This window comes from Neodiprion virginianus, chromosome 4 (assembly GCF_021901495.1).
Source record: "Neodiprion virginianus isolate iyNeoVirg1 chromosome 4, iyNeoVirg1.1, whole genome shotgun sequence".
In the NCBI taxonomy this organism is placed as follows: domain Eukaryota; kingdom Metazoa; phylum Arthropoda; class Insecta; order Hymenoptera; family Diprionidae; genus Neodiprion; species Neodiprion virginianus.
The window spans coordinates 4,082,719-4,103,274 of NC_060880.1; the positions used below are offsets into that span (position 1 = coordinate 4,082,719).

General features: G+C 41.7%; 4 protein-coding genes across 8 annotated transcripts; all 4 read right to left on the reverse strand.

Annotated features, from left to right (window-relative positions):
* Window positions 1-41: 41 nt before the first annotated feature.
* LOC124302540 (uncharacterized) lies at window positions 42-4,108 on the reverse strand. The gene is made up of 7 exons (XM_046758811.1): window positions 3,953-4,108; window positions 3,680-3,779; window positions 2,077-2,176; window positions 1,489-1,979; window positions 1,054-1,214; window positions 810-971; window positions 42-668 (listed from the first exon to the last, which is right to left on the reverse strand). Exons 2-7 carry the CDS (start codon window positions 3,724-3,726, stop codon window positions 586-588), a joined length of 1,044 nt encoding a protein of 347 aa, XP_046614767.1. The 5' UTR covers window positions 3,727-3,779; window positions 3,953-4,108; the 3' UTR covers window positions 42-585.
* A 472-nt stretch (window positions 4,109-4,580) lies between these two features.
* On the reverse strand, window positions 4,581-8,603 carry LOC124302024 (neurogenic locus notch homolog protein 1-like). The gene is made up of 5 exons (XM_046757769.1): window positions 8,261-8,603; window positions 6,905-8,140; window positions 5,754-5,914; window positions 5,431-5,583; window positions 4,581-5,255 (listed from the first exon to the last, which is right to left on the reverse strand). The coding sequence occupies exons 1-5, from the start codon at window positions 8,368-8,370 to the stop codon at window positions 5,182-5,184; spliced, it is 1,734 nt and encodes a 577-aa protein (XP_046613725.1). The 5' UTR covers window positions 8,371-8,603; the 3' UTR covers window positions 4,581-5,181.
* An 807-nt stretch (window positions 8,604-9,410) lies between these two features.
* LOC124302527 (neurogenic locus Notch protein-like) lies at window positions 9,411-17,025 on the reverse strand. Of its 5 annotated transcripts, none has more exons than XM_046758786.1 (13): window positions 16,884-17,025; window positions 16,232-16,561; window positions 16,041-16,137; window positions 14,801-15,939; window positions 14,539-14,714; window positions 14,309-14,461; window positions 14,152-14,238; window positions 12,965-13,097; window positions 12,316-12,415; window positions 10,687-12,233; window positions 10,173-10,333; window positions 9,920-10,072; window positions 9,411-9,724 (listed from the first exon to the last, which is right to left on the reverse strand). In XM_046758786.1, the coding sequence occupies exons 2-13, from the start codon at window positions 16,339-16,341 to the stop codon at window positions 9,666-9,668; spliced, it is 3,915 nt and encodes a 1,304-aa protein (XP_046614742.1). In that variant the 5' UTR covers window positions 16,342-16,561; window positions 16,884-17,025; the 3' UTR covers window positions 9,411-9,665. The 5 variants fall into 5 exon arrangements, with proteins under 5 accessions (XP_046614742.1, XP_046614743.1, XP_046614744.1 ...); XM_046758787.1 differs by having other exon boundaries at window positions 16,232-16,557; window positions 16,884-17,017; XM_046758788.1 differs by lacking the exon at window positions 14,152-14,238.
* A 13-nt stretch (window positions 17,026-17,038) lies between these two features.
* LOC124302537 (von Willebrand factor D and EGF domain-containing protein-like) lies at window positions 17,039-20,435 on the reverse strand. The gene is made up of 4 exons (XM_046758808.1): window positions 20,199-20,435; window positions 19,131-19,209; window positions 18,126-18,568; window positions 17,039-17,648 (listed from the first exon to the last, which is right to left on the reverse strand). The coding sequence occupies exons 1-4, from the start codon at window positions 20,357-20,359 to the stop codon at window positions 17,177-17,179; spliced, it is 1,155 nt and encodes a 384-aa protein (XP_046614764.1). The 5' UTR covers window positions 20,360-20,435; the 3' UTR covers window positions 17,039-17,176.
* Window positions 20,436-20,556: the final 121 nt, after the last annotated feature.

Consider the following 20,556-nt stretch of genomic DNA (forward strand, 5'->3'; position numbering starts at 1 on the left):
TACAAGAATTATTTATATTTTACTTTATTTTCGTCGATTTTATACCATGATATTCTTTCTTACATCGATAATCACCGAGAGATATAAAATGCTATTCCAAAGAAGAAAAATAATAAAGTATCGCATAAATTTAGTTACTCAGCAATCACTGGATAGATCTTATTAAATAACCGTTAATCGATGTGATTGCCTAACGATTTGAAGAACTCATTGGATAATTCTGAATTTCTACCTGACTGAGATAATTGGCAAGATGACGCAAATTTCACATAATAATCCCAGGTTAAATTTTACTACGGAACTTGATTAAAAATATACTTCTTCATTGGAATTTATAGAGGATCGAATTCACATCGAGGGCTTTCTTCTCACTTTACCCATTTCACCTCCGTGAAACTGAATCGAACTGAACTACCTTATTAATAAGTATATGACCACCGTTTACGTGGCTGAAGAATACACTCGATGATTTCATCAAAGTTTAAAATTCTACTAGGGAAACCGTGATCGTCAAGTTGTTTGAGGAACTCTATCGCATTGTACATGATATGTACCATTTCGACCATATTCCGATAGAATAGAAAGTCAATGGTCAACAGTAGTCTTAGTGGCTTCGTAAAGTGGATTTTCTTCGATGTATCCGTTGCTCGTATATTGGACTATATTATCTGAAATCCACGAAAATTAGATATATAATTGGAAAAATAAGGGGAATTAATTTTGTGACGATTAACCAGGTGTAAAGGAGAACGAAAATTTCATGTTTGTTCTTCAACGGTATTCAGTCTTCAGAACACTGACCAACTTACCGGTTGACTTGTTGTTTGATTTTTCTCTTCCGCGAAGAACCCACACAATGCAAATTATTCCTACTATCAAGAACGCTATTCCTGCAACCATTACTCTTACTATTACTTTATCGTGTCTTGCAAAAAATAACTCCTTATATTCGGTGTTATTGCACGTTACACCTGGAAATATGAGATAAAGATTAATGATTCGCAAATGCGCTGCGGTACAACTTGTGATGTTTATCACTATCGACTCACGCACCTGTAGGGATCAAATAGTAAGTCACATTTGATCGAGATGTGATAGAACCGAAAGCGTGCATCCAGAGTTCCTCAGGACACTTTTGATCGCACGCAGGCGCTGTCCGTGCAATTTTAGAATATTCCACTTCAACATCAGTGTCCATTGTAAATGAAAGATTGCTGTAAGCGTCGCGAAAACATGATTAGATGAGTATTTTATATTCACAATTCCGCTAATACAAAACAGATGGTCTGTGTGGTTAATCCTTAAATTACGGAATCGTCATCCTGAAAGGAAAATTCATATAAATTTTCAGAAACTCGTCAAATTGCACTTGGATGCGACTTGCTGGAATAGATTGTATAAAGTTCTCTCCACTTTTCAGTACAACAATCGATTCATGTTACGGTTTGTGAGAAATCGTCCATGCCGCAAATAGATATCCGTGCTCACCTGGCTAGCGTATCGTTAGAATAACTCTCGGAGGCCATCGAGGCAACTACACATGCGAGTGGCTCGTCACAGGAAGATCCGCTCCAGTAAGCATCGCAACGGCACGTATAAGGATCCTCGCAAATTCCGTTGGCGCAGCCTTGTTTGCATACTGGCAAACAACTGGTGCCGTTACCCACGTACCCAGCCTTGCACGCGCAGTTGTTTGGCTGCTGGCAGTATGCGTTCGCCGTGCAAGAAGGGCTGCACTTTGGCAAACACTTGGTTCTGTCGTCGCTGAACTCATACCCTTCACCGCAGTAATAAATGAACCCACCTGACTTAGCCCTAGGTTCACATATAGAAACGCATTCCGTTGTGATTGCATTACAGTCACAGATACGTGGCTTTTGGCAATTTCGGTAGCCTTTGGAATATCGTGGCTGATAATCCCTACTATCATCTTCGTATCTTCTGCACTTCGTCTTATTCAATCTGAACGCCTCGTATGTCTGTGACAAAAAGTATAATGCAAAGGTATGAGTCGAATATTTAAGACGAATCGACTTGACTAATATTCAACGTCACTGCGCGGAAAGATTTTCTCACCTCATTTTTGTACTTTATGCGCGTCCTAATGCACGTCAAGAACCACCAACATGTTTCAGAGTACCTCTCTTCGTACGGAATAGAACGCGATGCGTTATAACTGCAAAAAATACGCAAGTTCAAACAACGAACTTATTGAAGTGACATTTTCAGATCATAAAGGAAATTTCTCCTTCTGTAGAAAGTTGAAACAAAACATTCACGGGAAACTAGAGATGGTTTACTTCGCCACTGACGGTCGCAGGGAGAATTTTTTATCTTGAAAAGCACCATAACGCGTTGTGTAATAAATCTGTCATTTCACCTGTGTAGTTCGTAGCACTCGTCTCTACTATCTGCCATGATGCCGGAACACACCAAACATCCAACAACCAATGCAGTCGCTGACCATCCGATACTTCCAATTAGCATCGCAGTTTGCTTCATCGAATCCAACACTGTCACAAGCTAGTTACAAATGAAGCAGAGCAAGAAAACTGACTACCTTATGTGTTGAGTCTTATCTCTCCCACCGTCACCGAGCAGACACGTGTGAAGTCCAATGTTGTTTCCGGATGACAATCACTGAGATTAATAATTTTTCGTAATTTCATAAAATCACTTGCATTGCTTGCTTCGAGCGGAATGATCCTCACAACACTTTGTCCCTGAGTTCCGACCAAAGTATCTCGCGCCGCAGAAGAGAACCATATTTCGGTATCACATAAAGTATGGGAAATCAAAAATCAAATGCTCGGAACCCAGTCTATGTGTTTCATAAATTGTTGCCCTTAAACACTGACCGAGAATTATCAAACTGATTCCTGCCGAAGTTTTTCAATCGACAACGTACAAGACAACTGTAGTAGGCTTATCGCAAATGCGGTGAACAAAGTACGCTTATAGCTTGCGGTCATTTACATCTGTGCCACAGGGAAAGCCAACCTTGAGATGACGCAAGAAATTTTTCATCATAATATGTATAAACTCGTTAAGTTCAATTTATTTCTTAACTGTCAACGTTATTTGGTTGGAATAATAAATTTAGGAATACTAAAAAAACTAGCTCCGTGAGTGAGGAAAATAAATGATTATGTTGGTGCATGATAAACGTATATAAAAATCTTGTACATCACAGACATCGTGGAAAGTGTCAATTTTATAGTATAACAATATGAAAATTATAATTCGGATATTATTAACGTAGCGTAAGTGAAATATCTCTATCGCTATATCTTATTCTACCATATTATATTTTATATGTGTAATTACAGAGTACGAATATAGAAAGAATATAGTTGTTTACTGAACCCATTATTGTGAAAATAATACGAATAATGTGGGAGTCGCTGGAAACTGGTAACGATTTTAAATGGTATTTAAGTAGGAAAAGTAGATCGCAAAGTGACGTTCGCTTTTGACGATAAACGGTGACAAAAAAAATTCCATGCCAAAGGGGTAGCTAATTCATCAATCACTACAGATCAAACTTCCATTTCTCGACTGACTACTCGTTTATCTATATTTTTTTATCGGTAATTGGCGCGGTGTAGACTTTCAGAACTGTTGAGCTGATCGGCACGCTTTATTTTCGATGTTAGAGATCGGAAAAAACATATCGTACGATTTTGTCGTCGGATATGGAGATCGCCTACGACTCCCAGTGGCCATATAAAGTGTGTTTTCCTCGTTGTGTTCGTTGGTCGCAAATCGCGCCGTTACATCTAAAAGACACAGAACGCGAATGTGAGCGAGCGATTGGAATCAGGAGAAGCAAAAATATGCATTGCACGATTACTCAAAGTGAGGAAAGTGAGTTATACGCATAACCGCGCGATTTATAATTCACAGTCACGAGGTGATTATAGCAATTTTATTGAACGAGCCACAATTTTACCTTTCTCGTCGACTTTTGTTTCTTTTTTTTTCCGGAGGATGCAAGCAGTGCTGATAATCCCGAACAGAAATGTTATGCCTGCCAAGATTGCTGCTGCCGTTATATTAGTATGTTTCGCATAAAATGGCTCATAAGTTTCCGTACCGTTGCACTGGGAATCTGAAATTGTTAAGTGTATGCAAAATGGATTCGTAAGTAATTTACGGTTTTACGTTAGAACTACATTTGAGATTACAAAAGACTGAAAATTGGTGCACCAATGGATCAGCGTGTTGATTGCAAGAATATATGAAGAGTATTCTTTTGTTTGTTTATTCAAGACGGGTACGCCGCTAGTTAATGTGTAATTCAAATTGTGATGATTGTCGTACAACGACTTTGCTTACGAGCAGGAATCAAATGGTACGTTATGTTTCCGAGAATCTGGGTAGAATGTCAGATTTCTTTCCAATCGATGGAAACCAAGTTCGTGTTTAACATTTTTTTTCAACCTTAAGAATAAGAAGATCGATAATCCTGCGTGCACTTCACAGTCAACTTTACCTCGTGTTCACGTGAGGCAGATTCGAGAAGCTTGGACGTACGGAAAATCCTACTGTAACCAACACACTAATACCAACGTGTTAGGGAAGTGAAAAGTTAGTGGTAAACTACGGACTTTAGCCATCGTCATCGGACGCGAATGTTACGTTCTGCGTCATGACCATATCACGGTTAAGCAACCACCAAATTCCTTATCATTACACAAGTAAGGTTTGAAATAACTGTCCTTCAATATTTTTCTCAGACACAGAGTGAAAAAATTTAATTGAATTATTTAATTGCAACGAAAAGAAATATTTCGCCAAAGAACGACATCGTAGCAAGTACGGGTTATTATTTTCTACGTATGAAAATACCACACATGGACTGAAACTTACAAGATTTTACCTTAACTTTCAGCGCAGATTTTATTGACGACTCCGGTTCCCGTATAATCTTGTTGACCAAAATATGCGGCAATGGAATTTTTTGCAGTCAATGAGATTCATCAGGGTAGGTATTTAAATCGATCACTGAACGTGTCGTCATTATTCTGTGAGCAAACTTGATCTATTCACGTGTCAACTATCTTACGATCTTGGGCCTTAGAATACAAATGATAATTGAATATTTACAGATATACAGTTAACATAATATATACAAAGAGTATGCAATATTTTTCAACGCATGAGTTGGTAAACTTCAAATCACACAGTCGAACTTTGCGAATAAATGTCATTTTCTACCATATAGTTGTTGGATACGTATTCTGCCGGTTCACCTGAAATCATGTGATTTCATTATGCACGTCTACATTTTAAAAATGATGAAAAACATGTCAAGTAATAGATAAAGATCGTTTAAAATTTTAACAGTAATAATCAGAAATTTCGGAATGCATTCTTCGCCAAATATTCGAGTAATTTTTTTTCTAGTTTCATGTGCAACAGACTTACTGTATATTTTGTCCGTTGTTTCGGCTCTTCTTTTTACTGCAACAATAATGCAGATGAAAACTGCGATCAATAGAATTGCTATCCCAGTTCCGATCAGCAAGATTCTGTTTTTTTCCAAGAAAGTCTTCTCAACGGAACGATTGCACAGTGAGTCTAAATATACCGAAAATTTTTTTTTTAAATAACAATTTACATGCAAGTTTTCTGCAGCTCGGTTACGAGTGATAAGCCATGCAGTAGCATATGTCGGAAAATACTTTTAATCCAAATTTAACCTAAGCAAGTTAACGATGCTAGGATTTTACAGCAATTCACTCACTAACCGATCTCTATGAGACGGTGACCCATGTCCGTGAAACAACCGGTGAAGTTGATACTGGTATTATCGAGTTGGTCGGAACATTCCTGTTTACAAATTGGTCCGTCCCACATGATTCGATGACAATCGATTGTATTGTTAGTTCTTATCGAATCCTTCCGCTCACTGCGAATGTTGCGCAAACACGATAAATTATTGTTTGTTTGCGATGCCTCAGCGTAGGCGAAAGAATGTAATTCGAATGATAAATATCGTAACTTTCATACAAGGTATTAATTGCATGTTGTAATATGGTGTAATTCCTCAAGGAGACGTATTGAAAAATAGAGAAAAAAGAGAGAAATCGATTTTGAATTTGTGTAAGACTAAATTTCTCGAAGTGTGTGTAAGGAACTAAATTCTAATCGGGTGATGAACGGATAACAAATTCACGATGACATGGCGACATGTAGAATTAGCAAACGTAAAATCACCATGATAAACAAAATAGCAAACATAATAAATTATTTACATTCGATCTCCCTTCTATGTACAATATTGTTGATCCGCTCGACTCTCGCATTAACATTTTAACTGTCATTGTGCGATATTATATCTTTCATTCCCCTTTATACTATTTTATGGCTTGTTCTACATTGAACTATACTTTTATTTTAAACACTTTGCGCTGTCCATTTTTGTTAAATGTGTTCAATTATAGACCAAAGTTTGTTGGCTTGCAATGCGTACGAATATTTATTTGTTAATATTTTTTTCGTTTGTAAAATTGATCGATGTAGGAAACATATATAGCTCAAGATAAATGAATGAATAATTAATTATTCACACTATCCTAAACTGTTTTGGTCCAATTTTTCGTACTTGTCTATTTTACGTTATCCGGAAACCTCCATAAAATATTACAATGTGTGTCAAAAGTAGGAATAATAATTTTTCCAGCACTTCCTAGCAGAGTATACGAGAAACACAGTCTAGTGATATTGAAGTGGAAAATTTTGTACTCCTGTTATTCCTGCTCTTTACCGAAATTTACCGATATATATAATTGAGCATACGCTGGCTTGCACTTTGATTAGCTATGTTTCTATTACAAATTATTGGTTACATTTTTAACTTGTTTAAAATAGTTTCAAATATGGAAAAAGAGCTGCAGACCTTGCTGTGTATGTAGAGTTCTGACGATTCGTGATAGCACACCAATGTGACGCGTTGCGGGGTTCCCCCTTCCAGCCAGGACAGCAATCGCATCCACTGTCAGGACACACGTCATGGTTACTCTTCGACTTGCGTTTGACGCAGGTTCCATTATTACCGTTGGGATTTACAAATCCACCATGGCAACGGCAAATCTCAGGGCCAACGCAAGTACCGTTGTGACATCTTGTACAGCGAGGAACGCACGTTGTCGAATTCTCAAAGGGCTTTTCGTCCCCCGGATGACAAGTACAGATATCTGGACCGGTACATGATGAAAATTTGCACTCTTTGTAGATTCGATATGTGTGTCGACCATCTTTCGTCTTATTGTAGCTGCTGAAGCATTCGCAGGTATTAGGACCAACGCATTTGCCATGTCCACACCACTCGTTACAAATCGGATCGGAACACCGACCATCTTTCGTCTTATTGTAGCCTTTGAAGCATTCGCAGGTATTAGGACCAACGCATTTGCCAAATCCACACACTTTGTTACAAATCCGATTGAAACACCGACCATCTTTCGTCTTATTGTAGCCTTTGAAGCATTCGCAGGTATTAGGACCAACGCATTTACCATGTCCACACCCCTCGTTACAAATCGGATCGGAACACCGACCATCTTTCGTCTTATTGTAGCCGTTGAAGCATTCGCAGGTATTAAGACCAACGCATTCGCCAAACCCACACTCCCTACTGCAATACTGACCGAATAAAAATTTGTAGTAGGTCGAACTCCTGTAGCAGCGATCCGGACTGACGCAAATTTTTCCATCGCAGTGTGGATCATTACATATCGGTTCGCAAGTTTGTTGGTTCGAACTCAACCTGTAACCTTTGTCACAGGTACAGAGTTGCGACTTGGTGCATTCCCCAGGCAGGCAGGGTCTGCACTTTTGATGGCAGATGAAGCTATTGGTTCGGGACTTGACGTATCCGTCGTTACACTTGCATTCGGTGCGACCATCGCACTTTCCGTTAATACAGTTATGTTGTGAACAGGGTAGTATACAATTGTTGTAGATGCTGTCTCTCGTATAGTCCACAGGGCAATTTACGACTTCCGAACGTTTCGTCAAACTTCTTGTCTCCGGATCGCTTCTGTAGCCGTTATGAATAAATGTTTCCTCACCGCCACGCCATATTTTCTCTGGATACGTCACACGCCGGGAAAGGTCATGAAATCCTTTCATACTGCGGAATAAAATGTACGAAAAAATTGGTTTAGATCGCTAAAAACACCGTATTACGAGGATGAGAATCGGTTTTTGGCGTTTCCAAGGTCTTGCTTATAACTTTCAGAAAACAATTTACCTGCCAGTTACATTAGGCGTTGAAAGGTGGCCATCTTTTAGAATAGTTGATTTTACCGCTGAAAACACTGTAAGCACTATCACTGTCTTCAAGTTGATTTCAACCGCCATTTCGTAATTTTCTTTCTAGAGCTACCAGCTACGGTAGTCGGTTTCGAATGAAAATAAAAACTGAGACAGCTCTCCTGAGTGTGCTGGCAGCTTATCGCTTCCACCAGCGATGGTCAGCGACAACAAATGGAGACGCGGCGTTGCATTTTATCGCGGTTGATGAGTAACGGCGACCGAAGCAATGTTACAATTTCAAACTGTGCACGTGGCTGTTGTCGCTCTTGACGTAATAACTCAAATGTAGTAAAAAGCTTAATCCTAGTAGATCAGACCTCCGTAGAATCGTCTAACAGTCACACTGAATGAAATTAACCCCAAACGTTTTAAAAATCAAAACGAAAAATATCTGGCTACTGTTTAAGAATCGCAGAAAAAGCTCTCTCAGTTTTCCTAACCAGGCTGATTGTTTAAATATTGTAAAATTCACGCTAAGTGACCTATTAGGGTTAACTACCTTATTAGCGAAGTAATTTTTTTCGCCATTCAGTTTACGGCGGGTTATGATTTTCTCTTACAACCTCAGAAACTTGTTTGTAATTGATTCCATCTCGCCTGTTTTATGATTGACAAACAAGTTTTTATATGTAAGGTCGTAGCTGTAGACTGACACAATTAATCTCTTGTGGTTTTTTTTTTTTTTGTTTTTTTATAACCAATATTTTTAAAATTTATAACCACTATAACATTTGACCTACAATTAGCATTTTCATTGCGTACCACGCTATTAAATTATGACAATATCTCCACACGGATAGATAAAATGGATGAGCGTAATAATCGTATTACGAATAATAAATTTTCCTCATGTGGTTTAAAAATTTTTCGTGCGCTTGATGATTCATGAGCACCGATCGGTCACTCGCGGAAACTTGAGTAATAATTATTACAGTTATAATTAATTTCCGCAACTGGTGTACTTCAAACAAAATGAATGTACACAGGTCCAATTGAAAAATATATTCCTGCTACTAAGAAACGGAGCAATATAGCAACAATTGGTTTATCGTACAAGAATCTTTTACCATAAAAATAATAAAGTCTTTGCACCAAAAAAGCCCATAGCCACAATTTTATTCACGTAAGGAATTACTTCGATGTGATAATTTTACGAATAGTATAGACTGTAGACTACCATTCTTACACTTAATCATAAAACACATTGCGTCGCCTTTTTCTGATCAGATTACAGCTGTTTCAAATTAAAATGTTCCACGTTAATATATTCGCACAATGAAATATAGAACGCGGCATAAATAAATGAGTTTCAATAATTCGTTAGAGAAAATAGTTTAAATTTACGTATCCTCCGAGATATTTTCCGAGCTATTATACTGTATACACTGTGTTGATTCACCTGAAAGAAAAAAAATAAATTTAACAGTTGTAATATAGAAGGTGAAGGACTTGGTTTATACACAAAAAAATTCCACCGATGGAAAAGGTCAATTGTAGGTTTGGCACACAGTTAATTAGTTGGTACTACTTTACCTGGTGCCTGTCCGAGTAAACTTTTCAACTATTCAATCATTCCTTGCATCGGAAAACTTACTTTTCATCATGTGCCTCGATTTCCATTTTCTTCTCGTAACGTATGCGCCACAAACAACGGTAGCGATTATTAAAACTCCAATTCCAGCTCCTATTGCGCTATTGTGCGTTTTCGAAAAGTTTCGATGAGCGGTGACAATGTTGCACGATGAGTCTGAAAGCACGACAAGCAAATGATTTTATCAATTATGACCAACGGTTCACGGAAGCAAAAGAACAGAGGATCTTACTAAAGGCATGTTGATCTGCCTTACCTATGGATATGAAGTGATAAACCGTGTCCGCGGAAGCTTTCGTCAAGTTGATTGTCATGTTGACAAGCTGGCTAGAACATTCCGATCGACAAGATGGTGCGCCCCACTCATTTCCAAGACTTTCATTCGTGACCGCGGTTCCATTAAATTCCGGAAGCTTGCTAAAAATATTCCAAAAATGCATTAAATTATAATTTCTGCAGTTTGTAATTTCGTGCATACGTATACGCGTGATGATGGAATGTGAATGGATGGGCCTCCCGGATGAAAACAATTCTCTCTAATGATATTCTGAAAGCTGAGTTCATCAACATCGGAAGATTAAAGCTAGAGCTTCCTGCCAGAAATAATAAACAGCGATATCAGGCAGATGTTACTGTTTTGGAGTCAGATTTTTCTTTGCTAACAATTCAGAATTCTAATCATGTGAGCATCTCATAAAAAAACATCCGATCAACATAAATTGAAAAAAAAATATAATGCCCAGGATACAAATAAGGAATCGCACTATCACCTCGTTGCTTGAACAGAGTTGCGGTGAGCTTGCACAGCGATGACACACAACGACGGCTGGTCGCAAGAACTTCCTGCCCATCCAAAAGAGCATAGACATGACGCATCCCGAGCGCACGTGCCATGGCTGCAGCGTGGCTGGCAGGTGAGTCGACAGATTCCAGGGTCCTTTTCGTCCTTGACAAAAGGAGCTTGGCAGTCGCACTGACCTGGAGCGACGCAGGAGCCATTAACGCACTTTTCACATACAGGCTGACAGACGTTCGACTCCACTTCGGACTTCTCATATCCCTCGAGGCATTCGCATCTCTCAGGACTCTCGCAAATCCCGTTGACACAGGGCTTCGTGCACACGGGCTGACAGTCTTTAGTGGCATTATCGAACTTAAGCCCGGTGCCGCAGGCGCAGACACCGGGTCCGATACAGACGCCGAAAGCACAGGGCGGCTCGCACCGCGGTTCGCAGCTGAAGATGTCGTCCGGGGATCGCTGGAAGCCCTCTTTACACTCGCACACGTCAGGTGCTACGCACCGTCCGTTGACGCAGGGCCGCTCGCAGACGGGCTCGCACCGGCCGTCCTGGGTCTCGTTGAATCCCGGATCGCATCGGCAGACATCGGGCTCTGCGCAGAAGCCGTTTTCGCAGTCCCTTGCGCAGACCGGTTCGCAGGTACGATTGGCTAGGCGATAGCCTGCGCGACATGCGCAGACTCCGGGAGCTACGCAGGTGCCGAGGAAGCACCCCTGCTCGCAGACCGGCTCGCAGACGGACTCGTTGACGCTGCGTTGGAAGAGCTGGAAGCCATCTTTGCAGGGGTTGCAGACGTCGGGAGCGACGCAACGCGTTTCGCAGGGAATTCTGCAGGCTGGAACGCACTCGTCGTCCTCGTTCTTCTCGAAGCCCGGATTGCACTTGCAGATGTCAGGCGCCGCGCACCATCCGTTGTTGCAGGGGAAACCGCAGACCGGTTTGCACGTGTGACCGTCTTGACCAAGCTCGAAGCCCTCGTTACAGGTGCACTTTTCTGGTGCGGTGCAGTTCCCAAAGATGCAAGTTTTGCTGCAACGTGGCTCGCAGGTGAAGGCGTTCAGTCGCGACGGTTCGAAGCCATCGTCGCAGCCGCAGACTTCGGCATCAATGCACTTTCCGTTTACGCAGTCGTGGCTGCATGTCGGAAGACACTTGTTATCATCGCTCATCGCGTAACCGAAGTGGCAGATGCATTTGTTAGGTTTGATGCACCACCCGTTTTCGCAACCGGAAGGACACTTTGGAAAGCAAGTCATGGTCTCAGCGTTGTACTCGAAGCCCTCGTCGCAGGTGCAGGTGTTTGGAGCGGTGCACTTTCCGAAAATGCAGGGTTTCTCGCATATCGGACTGCATCCTGATAAATCGTTAAGCTTTGTGTAGCCTTTGTTGCACTCGCACATGAAGGGCTGGACGCAGTTGCCGTTCTTGCATCCCAATGGACAGTGTGGCATGCAGCTACCATGCACATTGTCGTAACCAAAGCAGCATATATCTACGATTGACCACGACGTGTAGTACTGCAAAACGATGGAAAATGTCAGGCGGAAATAAAATCGCAGAGTGACCGTGCCGAAAGAGAAGCGATCGTCGTATTCCTACCTCGATTTTCCAGTTGGTACGCCATCTCGGTGGGTGGAAAAATTCCAGTCGTCTATTTTGATAATAGTCATGGTATGGAACGTAACGAGATTTCCTAGAACTGAGCCAAGTTTGTTTGGATTTGAAATTTGAAACATTTTTTTAAGCGAATTTCTATTTTTCTTACTTATTGAGATTTTTCATCAATGATAACCATCTTGGATAAAGTATAATCATGACAGTAATGCAAATAACCGCAAGTAGCGAAAATCGTTACGATTTCTATAATTTTGGAAATCTAACTTTTCTCCGTCTATGTCGTGGATTGTTACTAGGAACACAGAACCTGAATTGAAAATTTGAAAAATTAAACTATTCGTACGTTTATGATAATGCTTACAAATGCAGGTTATTGTTTTTGTTTTAAATAATAACTTTTTCTCGACTTTCCGTCACAGTTTTGTTTCATCCACGGTAATTTATATTGAGAAAAAAAATTAGACAGCAAGACAAGAAGAAAAAAAAAACGTCACTTCGAAATGTCAGCCACGTGCGTGAGACTTCAACTCTCTGTAATCTAATTTTTTTTCTTATCAATAATGCAGAATTTGGCTCGGTCAGGATTTAATTAATATTGAAGGAAATTGACAATTCGTGAAATATATCTTACCTTACACTCTTTTTGCACACAGCTTGAGGACTTCCACGCAAAGCGGTTGATTGCGACGTTGAAAAGACGATAAAGTGTATCGCGATCGACAGGATAATTGGAAACGTCAGCATTGTAATTCTCTCTTGCCAAGCTACCGTTTGCAGCAATCAGTTTGGAATGAAAGTGAAAAAATAAAACCGACAATTCTAACTGTGGAGCCGGTGTTATCTCTCCCACTTGCATTTGAACGGTCATATCAAGTGAAGCGGACGCAGCGTTTTTCCACTGCGGTGAATACAATGCATAATAACGGAAAGAACTGCAGCTAATTAAAGCTTCGAATTTTACGTAGGTGTTTGTGTCATAATTGACTTCTCCACTGACGGTTCTCTACTTAAGAACCAGCTTCGCTACACTTGAAAATTCATCCTTTATACCTAGTAGGTCACACCGCGGTAAAATCGCATACCAGTCACAGTGGGTGAAGTTCGCCCCAAACGTGATATTTTGCTTCAAAGATGAGTTCTAAACATCTAAAAAAAAAACATATCTAAGTTTGTTTAAGGATCGCGGAAAAAGCTCTCTCAGTTCTCCTAACCAAAATTGAATGTTTAAATATTGTAAAATACCGGCAAAGTAAAAGAAAGTGCCAAAAGTGTCGAAAAAAAGTCTTTATTTCGCATGAAGAATGGAGCCACGGTACTCATTTCCCCATCTGACTGACTCTACGAGCAGTTTGAAAAATGTTTTGAGTAAAATTCGCCCCGAGTGACCTGTTAGGGTTAATGTTGTTTGTCGAAGCATACTCACTTTTCAGTACAGAAGTAGTTTCTGGAGGTTTAAAATTTTCGGTACTTACAAAAGCTGTGACGCTTAACTGCGGAACAAAGAGTGCACAGCAGTAGCTTCTGTTCTAGATTATTCAGACTACAAAGAGCACGCAGCAAACGTTTGTTTAATCAGTAATAAAGGATATGTCTCTGATAACACTTGGATAATGGTTGTTTACGCGTATTTATTAAATACAGCCTAGCAGATATCACTCCTGTCGTCCTATGTGACGCGCTTCTCGTCGACGTTGTTACTACTACAACATCTCACTTCCCTAAACAACAATTGGCTATATTTTTTCTTTCAAAAGTACTTATCCATAATTATTGCATTATTAGATGATGATTCACGGAGAGTTGACGATATTCACGTACGATTGAGAGATGCTGTCGCATTCGTCCTCCGTTTCTTCCACGTATACGCATTCTTTGGGACCAGCCATGAAATCAGAGCGGAAAGAGCTAATGATGTTGTGACAAGATTACGCGCAACGAAGAAAATACGACGCCAACTAAGTACAATTTTGCTTACGGTTACTCGGTGACTTTGGCTTCCGCTTTAACTTCGTTAAATATAGACCGTAGACGACCGCCGAGCACAGTATGATACCGATCACCCCGCCTATCACGCTGGCGTAAGTCTTGGAGATACTAGTCTGGGCCGATACAACGTTGCACGGTGAATCTGTGCCAAATAAAATATCATCCACGTCCAAAATTCGATGCACCGTAAAATTTTCAGGCTATAATCACTTGACTCACCAAATTGGAAAAAGTACAGTACTTCTTTCCGCAAATGATCAGTAAAGTTGTCAACGCTGTTCTCAACCTCAGCGATGCACCGTTCGCTGCACGGTGGTCTCTCAAAAGACGTTCCCGTCGAATTTTGATCGACATTTTGAACGGCATTGAGCGTCTCGTATTCATAGACGATTTGGCTGGCTCGAGGAATAGTTTTTTGTTTATTTCGAGTATGAACTAGCTTAGTATCGAAAATGCAGGACTGTCAATAACCAACTCTCACCTGTCTATTTTGAGGACCTCGTCCTCGATCGGTTGTCTGACAAAGCAGATAAGAGACTCCGCGCAGGATTGACCTCCCCATCCATCTCGGCATTGGCATCCTTGGGCGGTGCAGAAACCGTTGACGCATTCAGGAATACAGGCCTTGATACAGGTTCCGGGGTCGTTATAGTCCATGATGAAGCCAAAAGTGCACTGGCACTCTCCTGGAGCGATACAAGATCCATTGACGCACTTTTCGCAGAAAGCTTGACAGACGGTAGAGTTTTCATCATTGCCCTTGACAAAGCCCTGAAGACACTTGCAGATGCCGGGACTATCGCAGATTCCATTCACGCACTCGGGATCACAGGAGGGCACGCATCTAGACCCCTTCATAACGTGACCATCGATGCACTCGCAGACCTCAGGAGCGACGCACCTTCCTCGATGACACTCCTCCTCGCAGACCGGCTCGCAAAGGTAATTGGATCGGGTGCTCAGCACGTATCCATCGATACACGAGCACGTGTCGGGTGCAATGCATGTCCCAAAAACGCAGGGCTGGTTGCAGACCGGAGTGCAGGTGGAATTCGATCCAGGAACTATGGCGTAGCCTGTGTCGCAGGTGCAGACGTCGGTGGCGGTGCAGGAGCCGAAAACGCAGGGTGGATCGCAGTTTGGTTCACAGGCAAAAACGTCGTTCTGAGTTTTCCGGAAGCCGTCGTCACACCGACATGAATCCGGTGCAACGCAATGACCGTTTACGCAAGGTCGTTCGCATACCGGAAGGCACTCTGCGGTACTGTTCTTCTCGTAGCCTTCGTGGCAACTGCAGATCTCCGGTTCGACGCAGTAGCCGTTCTTGCACTCGAAGGAGCAGACTGGTTCGCAGTTGTGCCAGACGTCCGTTGGTCTGTAGCCGTCGTTGCAGGTGCAGACATCCGGTGCTGTGCAGCTTCCGAAATTGCAGGAGGATCTGCAGACCGGGTCGCACTTCTGACCGAAAAAATCCAGCTTATAGTTCATATCACATTCGCACACTTCCGGCTTTACGCACTTTCCGTTCTCGCACGAACCCGAACACACTGGTATGCACACCTCGTTCACGTTGCTGTAACCCTCGCAGCATGCTGCCTCCGTTGAGTAGGTAGTGTGGTACTGAAAGTTGTGGAAATTATTGCAACCTTTTTTTCAGAGTAATACGCAACTTCGAGATACAACTGCTTCGTCATTTTTCTAATACTTTGAGGTATCCTTACCTCCTGTCTGAAGTTCGTACGAACCCTGACGCGATAGCCTCGCAGTATGTGTTGTCTGTACGTCTCTAAGTATGGAATGTAATGGGATTCGTTCTTACTGAGGAGAAACAGATACTGCACATTATACACTCGTTATCATATTTGTATAAAATCATATGCCTCATTTAGTTTTTAATTCATTATAATTTTACCTGATAGTCCGTATACATATCGCGTCCCTATCACCCTTCAGTTTATCACCATGCACGATACATATCGTAAGAACTGCGATCGCGATTGAGAAAATTACTCCAACTGTCATGTTGCTCAGTCTACTCTTCGAAGGTGGTAAGAAAACACCCGCATTCGTACTGCCACTCTCAGCGCAAAGAAGACCTTATCACTCCCACCAACAGTGGGGGCTTCATAGTGTTCCATACATTCAGGAATCCGGATGTAGGCGTTGTTATTGTAAGCAGATTGCGATTTATTGTTAGATCAGTTGCTCTGTTTTATAGGCGTTGAGATTTTCTTCAACCTTTCTTCAGTAAAGGAATATAACATGTGCATGTGTTATATTCTGTAATAGTTGAGTTTTTCAAATATTATACATTAGGAGTTAATTAACTCGCATACGACACATGGAGAAACAATCACAAGTACTTCATTTAATGCATGAAATATGTAAAAACCATGCTGTTGATAAAATGTATCAATAGAATGGTCTGAACAGGATGATTCACTTACTTCCTTTAAACCATTCTTTTCATATAGATAAACAATGTGGTTTTCTTCTTCAAATTTGTGTATTCATTATAATTCGTTCGCTCTTCAGGTTTAGGTTACAACATATTTTTTACTTACTTGCAAAATTGTCCCAAAGTGCACTACGCAAGTGTTGGATAGAAGTGACCATAAGGGGCCGGACAGTACAGAAGCGTCACGGCGACTGATCTCGTTATCACATCACGTCAGACAAGCGTCTGCGAGTATAAACATATGCAGTGTGAATGACCAAGCACAGTGATAAAGAATTTATTAAGCAAACGATACAGCTGCGCCTTCAAGTTGTACAAAAAATTGCTCGAATCTCTTGGATTTACTCAAGATTTCGAGTAAACAATAAAATACATTATAAGAAAATATTCGAGCGCCCCCTAATGCCGGGGCACGCAACGTTGACGTCCCTTGACACTGCGGTCTTTGATGTAGCCAGGATTACAGATGCAGAAGTTTGGTCCAGAGCAGACACCGTTAGGACACCCACCGGGACAAGATGCGATGCAACGGCTGCGGGTCGGATCGGAAGTATCGAGGACGTAGCCTTGTTTACAAGTGCAGACGTTGGCTCCGGTGCACTCTCCGTTCAAGCAAGGATACTGGCAGGTACCGGAGCACTTCCCCGTCGCGGGATTGAGCACGAATCCGGAGTTGCATTCGCACCTGTTGTGCCCCACGCAGTAGCCGTTTGGACACCCACCTTCACACTCAGCGACGCATCTCCCGCTGGTGTCCCGAGTCATCCCTGGCCTGCATGTACAAACTCCTGGAGACGTGCACTCACCGTTCAAGCAGCCATTGGGACAGTGTGCGATACAAGCCTCCGTCTCACCTGGTGGATTCACGTACCTGAAATGATTATAATTAGAGAACCAAGGTTGGCGTCAAAGGTAGAGCTCAGATTTTGACGAATATTTATATCAGTGCTGGGCCAGAGGAGGAGGGATTCAATAAACTGAATCATGTTGGCGTGAGTGGTTTTAATACTTGGACAACCGTTATCAGCCTTGCTCCAATGGAAGGGATAATGTACCCAACAGTCGGAGAAACTGCTTGAACGATATGGCAACGAGTGCGAATGACTTCTTCTGGATAGAGCGGAGCAGTAATTGATATTTAGAACTTGAGCTACTGGATTCTGCTTCCGAATCTGTGTCTCGCATATAATTTTGACCTTTCGGACCTCGCACAGTAGGGTGGTTCATTTTTTAACAATTTTGTTTTTAAGGTGCCACTCGAAAAATTTGTGAAAAATACTGAAAAAACAAAAAGTTAAAAAACGAATCACCATATCGCACAGATACTTCAACCACCGTCTTCACCTACCCTGTGTAGCAGGTACAAACGCCAGGAGCGGTGCATTCGCCGTGAGGACAGCCGCCCTCGCAAGTGGGAACGCACTGGTTCAGATCAGTCAGGGTGTAACCAGGTTTACATCGACATGTCCTTGGTGCGATGCAGTCCCCGTTGGTGCAGCCGCCGGGACAAACGGGTATGCACTGATCGTTTCCGTCGGATATGTAGCCGAGTTGGCAAATGCATTGTTCAGGAGAAAAGCAGTAGGCGTGGGGACGGCATGGCCGCGAACATACCGGCTTGCACACCCCGTTTTCAGCCGCCCAGCCCGGCTCGCAGGAGCAAATGTTCGGCCCCGTACATCGTCCACCCTCGCAGCCACGATCACAGTGAGCAATGCAGTTGTCCGATGTACCGTTTCGCACAAAACCCTCACAGCAGTCAACCAGTGTCACCCAGGGTTGATTGCCTTGCTGAAAAATGAATGGTGGAGTTGAATTTGATTTTAGAGCTTTTTCGAGCTTTCGTTTAGTCACGAATTACGAGTACGGCCGAGGAATTAACCGATGATAAACTAAAATGCGTTTGATAATAATTTAAGCGCTGTTGATAGTATCGAAAATTGTTTAACAGTTTGAAAAACACGTCATTACTTGAATGTAGCAGTCTGATTACATCCTGACTGAATCTAACTTTTCTTTTTCAATTTATTTGTCAGAGATAAACCGAACTTCTAACTGCGTTTTTGTTCTCATTAGGTAAAACGAGTGAATGAGTAACTGAGTGATCAATTGTTTAAAAATTGTTTTCCTTCTCTTATCTTGAGTTGACCTGCAGCGGTGGTTATCAAGACACTGGAGTAAACATTGAATTGTGAAAAAATACAAGTATCTGATGTTATAGAAAATTATGAATTATTTTAACGATCAGAGTAATTCGGTATGTTTTATTTCTCCTAGTTATATTGGAATCCGGTTTTCGATGAGAATCAAACAGGACGTCAAATTTCGTTTCCAACCATGTTTCAGCTCTTACCGCGGAAGGATACCTCGGCAATGGGGATACCGGACGACTTGTTGTATTCGTTCCGTTAAGAGCTACCCAATGACTGTACCTGTGGGAAGAAAATTTTCGTTTATTTCACGAACTTATCACTAGATAATTACATGCCGTTGAATTTGAAGCAAGCCAGAAGAATCATAGCGTCGGAATTGTAGGCGATTGAGATTAAAAGTAGTAAAAAGGGAGAGATTTTCGATACTAACAGAACTTTAGTCACATTTAGAACGTATTTCTCTCACTGTGTTTCTACCACATTTCGAAAAAAGTAAAGGTTTCATCGGAAGATTCGCAAACAATGTCTGTAAAACTGGACTTTTCCTAACTTTCATTTTGAACTGAGAAAAAATGTTTTGCGACGCGTTGCTTTCATCAAACCTTGATTATATTCAAAATAGTTATATGAGGCGAGCAACTCTTACAATTAGTGAGGCAGGGACGTTTTTTAACTGCTGAAAAGAATGCGCACAATAAGGTTCTATTTGTAGTGAAAATTTGCAAATCAGTGTTAAAGTGAGCATAGATCTAATAATCTACAGCTAACCGGCGATCGATCAATCGATCGTTTGAGTTGAGCAAAATATTACCGAGTATATTTATAAACGTGACTACGCGGTGAGACTCCCTTCGCATTGCTAACGAGGACACGTCGATGAATTAGTCATAGGCTGAATCGGTGTGCACGGCGATGTAACGATCATCGAAACAAGTTTCATCGTCGCGTTACATCGGAATATTGCGAAACCAAAGACTATCTACACCGAAATTCACGATAGTCCCGAAGTGAATTTCTCCTCTGAACGAACCGATTTACCATTTCGAAAATAACATGTATTGCAAATTACGCTTCGATCACGATTTCGACATTGTCAGCCGATTCCGTATTTTCGTTGGGCCAAGGATCGGCACTTCTGTCAGCCTTCGTACGTCGAATACGTCGGCAGTCTTCTGTTTCTCCGATATCCAAAATCGAATTTGAAAAATCCCGGTTTTACGATCGGTTCTGTTTACGTTTAATAAATGCATATATATATATATACTTACGGAACTCTCATGTAGCAAAGTCCGGTGTTGTTCGATGCTACCGAATTGGCAGAATTTATACCGCCGATTTTCCGCCCTCCGCTCGTTTTCACGCCCTGAACAGCAAGGGCTGAGGCGACGAGCGTCAGAAAGACGAAGCTCCATACGATCAGTCTTTGCATCTTGACTCGAGGAATGCTTACAACTTACTGACTCTGAGACGATGTACGCCGAGTGCGGCGCAATTGGATAAACAACCGGAGGTCACTCTCAGTGATTTTCAAACAGACAAACAACCGATTTTGAGAGTCTTGCCTCGGACCTCGCTTCGTGATCGGATTTTTCATACGGTAAAACAATCCGTCGAGTCACCGCGGGT